Raw genomic sequence first — 15712 nt, 5'->3', positions numbered from 1 at the left:
TTTTTTACTTTCCCATCTAAATCAGTCACTTGCAAAGTTATTAGGTCCGATTTTCAGAGGTGAAGTTTGTTATGTGTTTCCTCTTCACGCTTTTCTGTGGCTGCTGGCAGTCACGGGAGGTGCCTTCGTGCACACGTTCAACCACCCTTTACCCACCAAAGCCTAACCTCTCCAGTTACACCAGAAAAAGACTTCAGTGAGGGCTGAGGGCTAAGCAAACTGTGTGTGTGTGTGTGTGTGTGTGTGTGTGTGTGTGTGTGTGTGTGCAGGGGGAGGAAGGGGGTTGGTGATCAGAGGTGGAGACTCCCATAGATAACACTTCAGGATTCCTTTTTCCTAAAACTGACATCTCCAGAAAAAATATTTGACAGAAAGCTGAAAATTTATACTGGCTAATAATCAATGAAAAAGGAACAACAACAGCAACAAAACCCTCCCAAAATTACCAGTGGGAAATTTTTCTACAGTCATTTTATCCAAAATGGGGCAGCCCATGTTTAGATTTTTTAAAAGCGAGACTGTACTCAGAAGACACTGTCTCTTATGGTTTTATTACTTTTCCATTATGAACCTATTCCAAACCAAATTGGTCAAATGCAGATGCATAAATCTCCTTTGCTTTTTTTAAGGCTTAATAATTCTGTAAGAATTTCTGTCCAAACCAACGTGGTTTGGCTCACAAGTACATCTCATCCTTCTAACAGACAGCTTTAAGGTTACAGTGTGTGTGTGTGTGTGTGTGTGCGTGTGCGTGTGTGTGTGCACGCGCCTAGGGAGCTCTGCACAGCACACGTCTGTATTTATCCTACTAAAGGTACAGCTCTTCCTCCATCTTCACGGACCACCTCACAAACTCCCAATGTAAGTAACTGTTTTTTTTTAAAATTAATCACATTTGTTGCATGTGAAAAAGCTCATTTTATATCCAATGCTTCACTGGATAAGTCATACTGAATTTCCTATTAACTTGGAGGAATTATTTTAACTTTGAGCCAGGAATTTATCCTCCAACATAATGGAAGGAAACAGGAAAAATGCTCAGAAACCCACTGTGTTCACACCACCCATTACGTTTTACTTCCTGGTTTAGAAAGAGGTTAGCAAGGCTGTCTGCTTTCAACATGTAGTAAAATCCTCCTTGCGACAGTGGGCAGGGATGTCAGAGTGACAGGGGACATACATAACATCGGTAAAAAAGTCTCCTTCGGTTAGTTTTCATAAACAGCTCCTTGTTTTGAAAAAAGAGAGAAGTAAGTACTGGGGGGCAGAGAGGAAAGATCCCGATTACGAAATAAATATGCCAAAAGAAACGTGTGTAAGACGCTTAGCAAGTTCATCTGGCAAGACCGATTGGTGGTGGTGGTGGTGGTGGCGTGTGTGTGTGTGACAGAGACAGAGAGAGAGAGAGAGCTGGGGGCTGGAAATACGGCAGCTGCCCGGGGCTCTCATCGTATCCCACTCACCCTCACCTCTCCCAGGCTGACAGCTGGGAGGGCCTGGGAGTTACTGTGGATGGGGATTTCTGATAGAAGACTAGTGAAACTAACCTGGAGAACAGCCTTATGTTGCTCTGAAGCAAGGCCAGGAAAGCAGTATCTACCAGAAAGAGCTTGGCCACCAGAAATCTGTTGATTTTGGTGGCCAGGGTTGGCAAAGACTCTGAGTAAATTTGCCTGGTCTCTACTGGCTTCCAAAAGGCTAAGACAACACTAACCAAGAGGTCTCGGTTTCTCTACTCCCAAACACGGGGGAGCAAGTGGAGGCTAGGAAACAGAGAGGCTTCGTCTAGGCTCCTCAACAGCAGCCTGACGGATGCTTCAGTAATGACACAGATGATGAGACCTACCTACTACCTCTGTGACAAGAACAACTGGGGGTGTTCTTTAGCCAATAAAAAATTACAACGCTTTAAAGGGGGCCCAGCGCCTAGAGAGTAGAAGTTCATTTATAATAAAAAGAAAGCACAACCAGCAAAATACAACTTTGGGGCAAGGCAGCCTCGATTTTCATAAATATCCCATTAGTATTTGTAAAGACTGTGCTTCTCTGTTTATGAGATACAAACTTAATATCTGTTTATTTTGGATCAAGGTGAAGGGATTCACAAATTCCCTCCTCGTCCTTATATATAGTATCTATTTGATGGATCAGCTTCTAAGAAAAGTGTCAAGATTTGGAATGGGAATATATCATGTTCTTATCATACTCTTAAGCTGAGGTTTTATAAAACAATATTACGTTGATACTACATAGGGGTTGATGGCAATATACCATGAAAGGGTTTTAGTTTAAAATAGAACCAGAGGATATGAAAGGAGGAGATTCTCAGGCATGCTCCCTCAGAAGAACAGAACTTGAGAACAGATAGACTAATTACCCATAAATGCTTGACTTGCACAAGACTGAGATCTATCTCCTAACCAATGAACATGTGGCAAGCAATCTCTCCTCATCCTTAAGCCAAGGAATACTGCTTGGATGCTGCCTGAACGCCCATCAAATATTTTAACATGCTGTCCTCTCCCTCCCCCACCCCTTTGCAACTTTCCTGCTGGTTCCGAATAGACCCAATTTCTGGTCCATTGCAGCTTGTCTCAATTTATGTCTTTATTTAGGCAGACACTATCTGCTTAGTGAATTTTATTTTTTATAAGTGCAAAATAAGCCTCTGTGCTTCTAAGTGCTATTTTTAAACCCTGAATTCCATTCAGTCTGACATTAATATTGCTAAACTTGCTTATTGTTGGTATTTGCCTAATACATATTTTCAACCCGTTCTCTTTCAGTTGCTCTATGTCACTGTTTTCTCAAACTTCAGATGACTAGATTTCCTTTCACAACTCGTCTAGAATAGGCATTTTTTACTAGGGGCACTGAATACATTCAATTGTGCTTATAATTGTGGTTATTAGACTTATTTCTGCTATCCAATATTGTGGTTTTTATTTTCTGTTTTTAATTGTTCCCCTTTTGATCTCTACCCTTACCCAATTTAAATATTACGTACATTTATCACATAGTACACTATTTACAATATGTACAATAAATGTACATTTGCACTCTTTGCCAGCAAGCCCTTCTTATATAAAAATACATATTATCAAAGTCACCAGTTACTGAAATCACTCTCAGGTTTAACTTTTATTTGCTCTGTTTCAAATATCCCATAGTTTTTTCTTCCTTAAATTCACTTTTCATTTTGCTTTAGAGATATCTGTGAGGCGTAAACTTTGAGTTATGGGAGAAACGAACTTGAGACCTGCCCCCCTCCTGAACGCTGGTGTGTCTGGGAATGCCATCGAGGTTCCAGACATCCCTTCCTTGGCATTTTAAATTGAAAGGGCTAGGACTGCAGATGAAAACATGAGAAGTGAGCTTTTATTACTGATTTGTTTTCTGTCCTCCTTTTATATTACTTCTCTCTAGGGAGCTCCTATGAAATAGAAGTTAGACCTCCTGGACTAATCCTACATGTCTCTAACACATTTTCTCCTTTTCTTATCTCTGTATTTTCGCTCCATATTGTAGTTCTTGTTTCTGTTTTTCCACGGCTTCATTTTCCAGATGTCTAATTTGGACTTTGAGCATACCCATTCTATCATTCAGATGATGCATGGATTTTTAATTTTGGCAATCCTTTTACTAATTTTCTTTTTTTTTTTTTTTTCAACGTTTATTTATTTTTGGGACAGAGAGAGACAGAGCATGAACAGGGGAGGGGCAGAGAGAGAGGGAGACACAGAATCGGAAACAGGCTCCAGGCTCTGAGCCATCAGCCCAGAGCCCGACGCGGGGCTCAAACTCACGGACCGCGAGATCGTGACCTGGCTGAAGTCGGACGCTTAACCGACTGCGCCACCCAGGCGCCCCGTTTTACTAATTTTCAAGAAAGCTTCCTTAAGAATGTTCCTCTCAAATCTCTCTGCAGATCCTAAGTATAGTTCTTAAAAGTCCTCTTTTCTCTGAATTGCCTGTCTTTCCTGGAATTCCTCTGTTTGTTTCTCTTCTTGCTCCTTGTCTGGGGACCTCTGGCTGTCTATTGATACATTCAAGTTCAAAGAACAGACTGATTACCTTAGTGCTGGCTTCTACCACCACCTAGGTCAGTTTCACCGGCAGGTTTCTCTCCCAAATGGGGGGAGGGGGTTGGGGGCAAGCAATGGGCTTTGTGAAACGAGGGACTCCTCTGTTAACTGGGGACAGGGGTTGGGGAGGTGGCCTAGCAGGGTTGGGACCTTCCAAGCTGCTGAAACGTGGAGCGCTTCACTCTGGGAGTAGAAGATATTATGCTGCGTTCGTTCGTGTGTTTGTTCGTTCATTCATTCATGCATGCATGCATGCAGGCATGCACTCATTCCGTCTGTGGTGAAGGTCTGGAACCTTAAGCCTTACCCGGCATTTTTTCAGTTCCTTACACTCAGCCTTCTCCAGGCAATCGGTGCCTTTCTTAAGAGAAAAGCCAGGGGCTTTCAGCCTGGATTCAATTGTTGCCCAAAGCTACGTACAAAAAAGGAGTAGGTACAAAAAAGGAGTAGGGAGGACTGAGCCCCACCTTCCTGCCAGGAATGCGGCTCTTTCACTCCCGTTAAAGATTTACCTCACGCCCTCCCCCACTCCTGGTATTCTATTGTTCACTCACTGGTTAAAATTCTTTGGTTCTGCTCTTACCTTAAGAGCAGTTTTTCCTGCCTGTGTTCTGGGTTGTGGCACCCTCCAGTCCAGTTTCTGAGTCAATATGCTTCTGTTTCCTGCCTTCCGAGGGCTGGTGCTAATATTTTCTAGTGCCAATACGAGTTTTAAAAAATGTATTTTCCGACATTTTAAGGTATTTGGGTTGAAAGGAGAGACAGATGAATATACTCAGTCTATTACTTTGATTCAATCTCTCCTATTACTTTTTTTTAAGGATCTAAGAATTGCTTAAGTTATTTTAACCTTTATGTCCACATAACTAACAAATTTATGTCAATAGTACTTCTCTCTTAACTTCATTCTTTTAATACGTTTGCAAAACCATCCAGACAATCACACACATACAGCACTTCCATTAACTGTGTATTGAATAGCTTTTAAAGATACTCCTGAGTTACAACTTAATCTAAATTTGATTTATCCTTTACCTCATCACTGTCAATTAAGATCACCTCCAATGATGAAGCTCTAAAATTTGAGAAATTCTAGATATCTTTTATTTGATATTATCTGTAAGCCATGTCGAAATACCCTTCAATAATCAAAAAGCAACATGTTCACTGCAGGGAATTAAAACGTAGTTTCTTAATTTCAGGCTCTCTGCTTTGGCTCCCACCTTCTAACACACAGAGGCATGCTGGCCAATGAACATAAATTCAAATATTGGTTAGGCTTACTCTATCCTGTGAAATAATGGAGATGTTCTCAGTGTTTAAAGATGTTCTGGGGCGCCTGGGTGGCTCAGTCAGCTATGTGTCTGACTCTTGATTTAAACTCACGTCATGATCTCATGGTCCTGAGACTGAGCCCAGCTTAAGATTCTCTCTCTCCCTCTCCCTCTGTCCCTACCCTGCATGCATGCTTTCTCTAAAAAATAAGTAAAGATATTCCCAGTTTACAACCATATATATATATCTGAAAAAAAAAATCAATATTCTCCAGGTTTTGAGATATCAAAAACCACTTCTGTTAAAATACTACTAAGACAATCTAACTTCAGGTCAAATAAAATTTTTAGAAAAAGACAGTACTTACTAAATACTGAAATTACTATCAAAACATAGAAAGCATGATCATATTAATTTAATCCCAGATCCATCTTATTTATAATACAATTATTCAACAAAAAATATATGTATTCTGTGTAGCAGATATTTTATATAAGAATACACATAAAAATAGTAGTAAGACATTTTTCTGTTACAATAAAAAAGTCAGTGGTCAAATTGCTATTTGTGCTTATTTTGAGATAAGCGTTTCTCCTTTCTCCTAATGACAAAGATCACCCTGACCCTCGGACAGACATACTTCCGGGGATTCTGCGCATTCTCCACCAGTACGTCTTCTACCTAGGAAATGCCTTTGTTCTCACTGGCATCCCCAAAGGGAATGCGGGGGCCTGACCCATCTTCCATACACCAGCCCACACAAGTGTGCATTTTTGTGTTCACTGCCCTTAATGATGATGTTGCACTGGGCACAACACATGTGTAAACAGAAGTGTTTTTGCCCTTCTCCACACTGAATTCTGTGATCTGGCCGCCGAGCACGCCAGCAAGGATCTACACTCAGCAGCTGGTTGTCCTGCTTCCTTCCATGACATCAGTAAACTGCTTATCACTAGATACAGATTTTTATGTTCATCTTATAACAAAATACATTACTTATTAATTCCGATGCATTTTTAGGCATTTTTTTGTTTGGATTTGAAGCTAAACAATCATGTGCAAATAATGCTGATTTCATTTCTTCTTTTATAATATTTATGCCTCTTACTTCTTTTTCCTATTTTACTACATTGGCTGGAACCTCCAAAATAAGCCTGAAAAACAAGGATGATAGAGACATCCTTGTCTTATCCCTAATTTCAATGAGGATAGTAGTTATTTGCCCCTGGCTTTTGATAGATGTTATTAAGAAAGTGGTTTAGTTCTCCTTATATGGTTTATACAGATTTGTGCAAAATGCAAGCCCATCAAGCTTTGAGGCTAATATGTTCTTTGAAGAAAAAAAAAACAACGGATGACAGTCTGTTTTGTATTTTTCCATACTATAGGGAGGCAGATGGATAATAATGAAAGTAAAGTGTTGCACTCAACTCCCAAATGACTCAAATGACCTTCACCTCCTGCATTTACACCTCAGCCTCTGTTCAGTCTCCTTGTACATTACACAGAGCTGATGGGTGTAACCAATAGGATTGTGTGGAAGTAAAGGAGTGTGACTTCCAAGGTTTGGTCACAAAAGACATGGCAGCTGGGGCTTTGCTCTCTTCCCCTGTCTTCTCTCCCCACCCTGGTCTCCCCTTTCCGTTCATCCCTCTCTGAGCTGGCTCCTGGGGGGAGGGGGGGCGGGGGAAGGGGAGTCAGTCACCTTGTCACAAGAACATCCAAGGTGACCTACAGTGAGACCATGTGGCAAGGAACTGAGGCCTCTTGCCAACGGCCATGTGACTGAGCCACCCTGAAGGTGAATCCTCCAACTTCAGCCAAGCCTCTGGCTGACATCTTGACTGCAACCTCACGCCAGACCTTGAGCTAGAGGCACTCAGATAAGCTGCTCCCAGTCCACAGAAACTGTGAGATGATCAGTGTTTGCTGTTTCCAGCTGGTCAGTGTTGGGGTAATCTGTTATGCAGCAATAGATAGCGAACAGAGAAGGTATCTGAACAACAGCTCTGAAAGATGCCGGGACAGCTGCACCGCTAACAAGGCAGCATGGGGACATAAACCAGTTCCAACTTCCAAGAATAATGTAGTAATGCATTAAAAACAGTCATGCTTTTTACCAGCAAACTCACTTTAGAGAGTCTATATCTCCAAGGAAAAAATGTCCCAGAGTAGGGGAAAAGCCTTTAAGCACAAAGATATTTTTTACAATATAATACATTTAAATTTTTTTTGAAAAAAAATTTAAAAATCTAAGATTGAGAGTTAGATAACTATACGACAGTTAAAAACTATGTTTACAAAGTTTTAAAACATATAATGTTATTATTGAACATTTAAAAATACTTATTATGTGCCAGGTACTTTCTTGGATCTTTCCATTTATTAATGTGTACCTACTGACCTCAAAATAACTTTATGAGACTAAGACCATTTTTTACCCATGTGTAGATGGGGAAACAAGAAGAGAGGGGTTACACAACTGCAGGTCACACAGTTTAAGCGGGGAAACTAGAATTGGAATCTGCCCAGTCTGGCCTCACAGCACATGCCATTAACCATTGTGCTGTGATGGCTAACAATGCTTCAGCTATGAAGTTAAGTGAAAACCACATATCCACAGTGTGATCATAGTTAAAACTATGCATGGTCAGATACCACCTTACAGCTGTCAGAATGGCTAACATGAACAACTCAGGCAAAAACAGATGTTGGCGAGGATGCAGAGAAAGAGGATCTCTTTTGCATTGTTGGTGAGAATGCAAGCTGGTGCAGCCACTTTGAAAAGCAGTTATGGAGGTTCCTCAAAAAAGTAAAAATAGAACTACCCTACGACCCAGTAATTGCACTACTAGGTATTTATCCCTGGGATACAGGTGTGCTGTTTTGAAGGGACACATGCACCCCCATGTTTATAGCAGCACTATCAACAAAAGCCAAAATATGGAAAGAGCCCAAATGTCCATCGATGGATGAATGGATAAAGAAGACGTGGCATATATACACAATGGGGTATTACTCGGCAATCAAAAAGAATGAAATCTTGCCATTTGCAACCACATGGATGAAACTGGAGGGTATTATGCTAAGCAAAATTAGTCAGAGAAAGACAAAAATCCTATGACTTCACTCACATGAGGACTTTAAGAGACAAAACAGGTGAACATAAGGGAAGGGAAACAAAAATAATATAAAAACAGGGAGGGGGACAAAACAGAAGAGACTCATAAATATGGAGAACAAACTGAGGGTTATGGGAGGGGTTGTGGGAGGGGGGAATGGGCTAAATGGGTAAGGGGCACTAAGGAATCCACTCCTGAAATCATTGTTGCACTATATGCTAACTAATTTGGATGTAAATTTTAAAAAATAAAAAATAAAATTAAAAAACCCCCAAAACTATGCATGGTTAAAAATGATGCAAGGGGGAACAAATTAGCAGAAATGTTAAATAGGGATTATCTTAGAGTCGTGGAGTAACAGATAGTATTTTGTTATTTACCCTTTCGGTTACTTTCCACACTTTCCAAGTGTTTTACAATTTAGCAATATTATTTTCCTAATCATTAAAAAAAAAAAAAAAAAAGAAAAAGAAAAAAAAAAACTGAAGGAAGAAAATAAACCTCCAAAGAGAAAACGACAACATCAACAAAAAAACCCAAAAACACCTGCTAGTAATTTCTACAGCTCTGGTAGCATGGATTACCTAGGAAATTCCTACCCAAAGATAAAATACCTTCTGGGTGGCTATCTGCCTCCAAGAGAAGAGTACAGGCACTATTTCTGTTGTATTTTGGAGAGAGGCCTAGACTTTGATCTTGAGCTCTAATACATATCCTCTGATTTTACAACCGATTCCTGGAATAATTTACAGACAGATTCTCTTGATTTTGATGTAATACTGACCAACGTTTATTGAGTATTTACTATATGCTAGGCACTATGCTAAGTCCCTCACATGGGTGTTCCCACTTGTATCTCACAGGCACACTCTGTAGTCAGTACACTTATCATCTCCATTCACAGCCAAGGACACCGAGGCTTGGGGTAGGTTAGGTAATTTGCCCAAGCAGCACACCACCAACAGGTGTAGCAGTTCTCCCCAGTAGGTCCTACCTTATTTCAAATAAGTTATTTATATTGTACAATGTACAAAATGCACTGCATTATAACCTTTTGGTTCAGAAAATATTATCATGTATACACATGTAAGTGACATACAACAGGGCACAGTCAACCAATCTAAGTTGGGATTAAAACTGGGAATTCTATATTATAGTCTCGAAATCATTATTTTTTTCTTGATAGAGGTAGTGTGGCCTTGTACAACAAGGGTCCCTGAGCAGCCAGGAAAGGGCAACCTTGCCTCATTTACCAACATCACTGCCTTTGAAAGAAAAGGGATTAACTAAGAATTAAAGAAAAGCTCCATGGGTTCCTGCCTTAGGGGCTCCCCAGGTTACAGGCAGGTCCACAAAACAGCAAACAACTTCTCAGATCAGGGGCTTGTTCTCCTGAGACTCAAGTCAACAGCTCTCTGGAGAACAACACCTGTATCAAAAATGTTTGGACCCAGCCATCCCAGGACTGCCTTAGGGTTTGTTAACTCATTAAATGTTTGCCACCACCTGGAGAGCGAATCCGGATTGTTCCAGCCTTTAGGATCTCTGAACCAGGGGCATCAAAGATCCAACTGATTCCTGCTGTGGCTATAATCAAATTTCCTCTGGGAATTTACATTGGGTTGTAGAGAACAACCTTCCCCCTCATCATCTGTTTTTTTTTTTTTTTTCTTTTTTTCTATTGACATAGTCACTGTAGCACTAAAAACAAGGAGAGTCATTTCCCTCTGGGATTCAATGAACACACACACCCTGTTCCTGTAACACAGCGATGAGGAGTCAGTAAGTCAGTACTACGTCACTTTTATCTAGATTCTGGACAAGCATTTATGTACCATTTCAGTTAGACACGTTAAAGCACAATGATTCAAATTTGTAAAAACTTTCAGCTAAACAGTCATCACTGGTATGCTGTGAAGTGGAATTATGAAACTATAGGGAACTTGGAATTCAACAATGCCAAAAAATGCACCAAATTTTTCTGGACCTTCCTGGCAAGAAATTAAGCTTGCCTAATCTATTCTGCCAGAAGGTTAATTTCTTCTCCTTTCTTTTCAGTAGCCATTCAAAGCAATCTGTAGCCTACCTCACATGTGCCCAATCAAAATTCCAAGGTAGTGACATGGGAGAGGGGAAGAACAGAGCGCTGTGAGGGCCACTCACCAGCTATGGCGCCAGCCAAGAGCAAGCTTCCGGGACTAATCTGCCCATCTTCATTTGCAAAGGAAGCCTTCACATGAGCATAGCATGGGAAGTAGATGGCCGAGAAAGGAATGTCCCGCAGAAAGCATGCTTTGGCACCCTGTACATTTGAAAAGGAAGAAAAACCACATGAAACACATATCCCATTGAGAAGATCAAGCTTTTCTGGAACTTACCTCAGAACAAAATATTCCTGGAGAAGACCAAATTTGTACTCACAAACTGAAAGGGGAACAGAAAAAAAATAACCCAAATTCTGCAAGTAACAAATCTGAATTTTGTTTTTCAAAAATAAAACAAATTTCATTGTGCAGTGTGAGAAAGAGGGAGGCACTTCTTGTTTATTGCAATGGCTAGATTTTGATTAAAACACTTTTGGAACTCTGCCCGCAACATCTCTTTAAATCCCTACCGATGGCAAGTCAGTCACTGGCATCTCAAGGAGGGTCTGTACTCAGAAGATGGACAGCAAAAACCAAGAGGCCCCTTTGTTTACATACTAGGAAGCAAATTATATAGGTGGCAAGGGAAGAGGTTTGTTCTTTATATTGTTTAAGACTCTGATGAAAGTGTTGGACTCTTTCCCAGAAAAAAATTACACATACGTAAAAAATTATATACCTTTTGAAGGGGTTCGTGGATCCCCTAATTTATTCACATATTTGCCCCTTCTCCCCAAGGGTATGAAACATTGATAAATGCTTATTCTAAAGCCTTAAAATATTTACAATAATTCCTACCCATTTAAGAGCTGTGTATAGAGCAATCAACAACTAGAGCAAAATCTTCAAACAATTTCTAGTGTCAAAATAATGCATGGGGAGGCCTTGAGAACTGATGTGTGCCTAGAAATGTAGCGTTCTGATGAAAACCACAAGACATATATTGTACTTTAGGCAGGCCAAATGGGAAGGAAGTCACCCCTTTTCAACACCTAATGATTTAGTACCATTTCTTTCACAGATTTCTAATACCTAAAAATTTCCACTAAAGAAAATAATGAATCCATCCAGATTCAACAGAACTAGCCAAGCCCAGTGACATTTAGTAAGGTCTAGTGATGTTGGATCGCAGGTATTTTTGCTTGATGCTAGGCTCCACTGTCAAGGTTCCTTAACACTACAGATCTGTTACTATAGCCTTTGCTTTCTGACTCCATCATTACACTCCTGACTCAAACTGCGACTGTGGGTAATAAGACCCTTAGTCTTTTTCATACGAATTGCTAGTAACCTAGGTCTACTATCACTTAATTAGTTGCCTTAAATAAGTAACATAATTAGGACTTTGTTTCACCCTATTTAAATTCATCCTAGCTTCGCCCATCCTTCTAACCAGAACAAATGCTTGGAATCTGGATTCTGTTGTGTTGGCTACTTCCCAGTCAACTCACCCATGAATGTGTTAAGATATCTTTGTCCTTTCTATATAGATATTTAAAAAAAGGGGGGGGGGGGGCAAATCCACATCATGTACTGCTTGCCAATCAACCTACACTTTTGTATCTTGTCTACCCCCGAAACTGTTAAATGCCTAACTGAAAAGAAGAACCACAAAATGGTTTTATACATGCAAAGTGATGCTCAGGACGATTAATCCATCAACTGCACATTTATTAAGGGCCAAACTATTGGCTTCCTCAGGGGAGATCCTTGGAGGCAGTGCCCAGAGAAAGTCCAAAACTCAGGATAGGATTCTCCAATCTTTCCACCTCCCCCAGCTTTTTCAAGGATGAAAAGTACAGTAGAATGCCAATATCCATGCACAGCATCCAGTCCTTCCCCTGTGATCATTACTGTGTGAGAGTAACACTTTCACCCGTTTGTTTCACTATTTTCACTTCCTTTTCCTCATTTTGCCTCCAAACCTTCCTAGGAGTTGTGCTAGTCATTTACTCCCATGCAGACAGTGTTTGGGAGATATTCAAATTAGATGCCAAATAACCAATTTAAATTAAGATCAGTTAAATCTTCTTCACATCTGGCTCTCCATATATAGTGAAAGAAACACTGCCATAATGCTGACTTTTTAAACAATCTCTTTAATTTTTAATAAGCTGATACAATTCTTCCTCCCACAAATCGTGTTTTTTACTAAACCTATTAGTTTTTACTTTTACCCTCACCTCCCAAATATTCACATTTTAGAGCCAAACTTCAGTCTATTTTTTTGCTGGTAATACTTTTCCTTCAAAATGTTTCTCCCCTCATTATAAAATATTAACTGCTCATCATAGACAATATAGAAAAGCATTAGAAATTAAAATTGCTTAATTTTCACCAGCTAGAGATAACCACTGCAACTGTACATGTTTTGGAGCTTTTCCTTCATCAGTAGCATTAATAACCATTCCATGGTTGAGACCATCATTCTGTGGTTCTGAGTTATCCTTTTCTTCTCTTTAAATTCATGGTATGTGGTTTTGTGGGGTTTTCTTGGGAGGTTGGAGTGGGGAAGGACTGGTATGGTCTAACATACTCTTTTATTACTCAGCCATATTGCCCAAATTTCCTTTCTATTTGTTGTTTCCAAAACTCTACCACCATCTTTGGTCTTGGCAGTCCTGTGGATTAGGCCCCATATTCTCATTCTTCTCAAAGCTTTGTAATGACTTTACTTTCCCATTTTCCTCTCTCTGGTCAGCCTGGTTCCTCTTAAATAAAGCTGTTCAATGCCTCACTCATCTGATCAAACAAGGTACACCTGTCACCGTGCAACTTCCTTGATGAATGCTAAGCTGGGAACATCAACACCTTGAATATCACCTCTTCATTCATTTAACCCCCAAATACCACCCTTTCCACTGAGCATTCTTTAACCAGAAGGTAGACAGGCAGTGAATTCCACACAGCTCCACATTGTCTGCACTTTCTCCATGACGTTTTGGGTTTTCTTCATGCTCTTATATCTTGCCTATATCAGTGTTGCCTAATTCAGAAAATAAGCAACCAGGGGTCAGGAACCAGGGGCTAGAGAACACTCGGCAAAATCTTTGGCTGTCAGCTGGGGCATGTTTCTGGTGACACTGATTCGACTTTGCCAACTCACACAAAAAAGAAAACACAATGAAAAAGAGAAACGAGAGGCTCTGGGATATGCTGTCAGGCTCCTACTGGGAAAACAAACTCAATTTCTTGGAAAAATATATTAGAAACCAAAGCCAAGCTTTTAGTTTTCAAATAAAGATCTGTAATTTTAGGGGGATACAACAGCGCTTAGTTGATAATTTTGTACTGGGATATTAAAATTTGAAAAAAGGAGAGGAAGACAGCTGCTAGCCCCTCTAATGTTATGTGCCTTCAATATGATCAGAAGGCCATGGGAAGACATGATCTGAAATTAGAAACATCCTGATCAAAACACAGACAAGCAAGAACAAATCTAAGGGAAGAGTGGAGCTGCACTATGAAACACCAAAGGAAAAATGGTCAGGAGGATGCCGTATTTTTCCTACCTGGAATCAGACAATGTGGTCCAGTAATCTATGCGTGCTAGAGAGTGAACGTCAGACCGTGAAGAGAGGCCATAGGTTTCTAATTATTTGAGAAAAGGGAGAAGGAAAAGCCAAGAAAGAAAGCTATGCTATGGGGCCAGGGGTTTAGGAATAAATGAGGGAATAACCACACAAGTCCTGAGGAGGTAACACCTGCAGTACTAACGTAAGGAGGGAGGGGGACGAGGATGGCTGTGTCTCCTTGCCTCTCCTGGAGCCTGTACCCTTCCACAGCACAGCACCTCAGGCGTCTCCCTGCAGCAAATCACTCTCCAGGGTCAGGAGGTGCCCGTGGCCTCTCTCACACCACAGGCATCTAAGTCCAATTCCCAAGGAGAGCTAACTTTGCAAAAGGCTAGAGAAAAAGACTTCTTAAATTTCCCTGGCCTCCTCTCCCCACCACTGTCTTCAGGTCTAAGGCACAAAGGCAGGTGCCAATTTGTAAGGCTGCCTCAGGCAATACCTGACCTGTGGCTCCAGTGCAATGAAAAGGGAAGCAGGATGTGAAAAAGGCTTTTAAAGTTCCAACAGGGAGAATGTTTCTCTCCCAGATTCCTTGATAAATCCTTCACTTCACGGTGAATACCCATTCTCCAGTCTTACATCACAATACAAACCTGTCTGACTTGAAATCTACTTGTGCCACTTACAATTTTTACTAAGTGATCGGCCATTCTGAACAGGCAACTTTATAATAAAGGGCAACATTCCATGCTGTCCAACAGCCTGCGTCAGCAACACAAAAATCATGACTTTGGCCATTAAAAAATTAATGAATTACAAAGTGTGTGCCACCTAAAATAAATCTTTAAATCTTCTTGCCCTATAAGAAAATCTACACATTTGCCTGCCTTAGGTCTTCCTCACTGGTTCTCTGGACATCTCTGCCCTCAGACACTCTGGTTAGCCCCAAATTTCCTTTGTGCACACAGTAAAGTCACTTGGGGGGGAAATTCATAAATACAATAAGCAATCATCTAATCTCTTACTATTCATTAAAGCACTTTCTCCAAAGAGGGAAAATTATTGTATTTTTTAATTTAGTGTGCCTTCTTAAGTAACAGACAGGAACAGTAAAAGGCATCTCAGGGGAGACCTATATATAAATAAACTAGAATCAAAACTCAGATCTAGTTTAATTATCCACTCTGGCTCCATTCCTATTTTGTACCATTCTAAACCCTCTCCATCATCATTCTACTTAAAGTCTAGGAAAACTTCTTCAAGGGTTGGTCTCACTTAACTTACAGTTAGGAGTCTAAAACTGACACAGGCCAGTTAGGCTCAGAGACACTGGCCATAGTATCACCATGACATCAGAATTCTTTCTTTTGCTTCTCATGCTTTTTTTGATATGGATACTGTGGAAAGCCCAAGGGAGTTTAATCAGTTCTTAAGTTGCTGGAATCATCCACGCAAGTTTACTCTGGCAGGTCTGTCAGGCATGAAATTGTCAAAAGATAGAATACAACAGGATTTCTCTCTCTGACACACACACACACACACACACACACACACACACACACACACACACA

The 15712-nt window shown here is 40.5% G+C and overlaps 1 protein-coding gene across 5 annotated transcripts in view; it reads right to left on the bottom strand.

The window, feature by feature from the left end:
- The window catches only part of SLC25A13 (solute carrier family 25 member 13), a 186707-nt gene that overhangs the window by 2473 nt on the left and 168522 nt on the right, over positions 1-15712 (bottom strand). For all 5 annotated transcript variants that reach the window (XM_040472601.1, XM_040472602.1, XM_040472604.1 and 2 more), the window contains one exon: positions 10646-10784. In XM_040472601.1, the coding sequence (XP_040328535.1) occupies positions 10646-10784 (139 nt within the window). The remainder of the gene's footprint in view (positions 1-10645; positions 10785-15712) is intronic.

Source organism: Herpailurus yagouaroundi, unplaced genomic scaffold (assembly GCF_014898765.1).
Source record: "Herpailurus yagouaroundi ecotype Mexico unplaced genomic scaffold, PumYag 100, whole genome shotgun sequence".
In the NCBI taxonomy this organism is placed as follows: Eukaryota; Metazoa; Chordata; class Mammalia; order Carnivora; family Felidae; genus Herpailurus; species Herpailurus yagouaroundi.
Note: the sequence above shows the minus strand (reverse complement) of the source record. Positions and strands in the feature narration are given on the sequence as shown.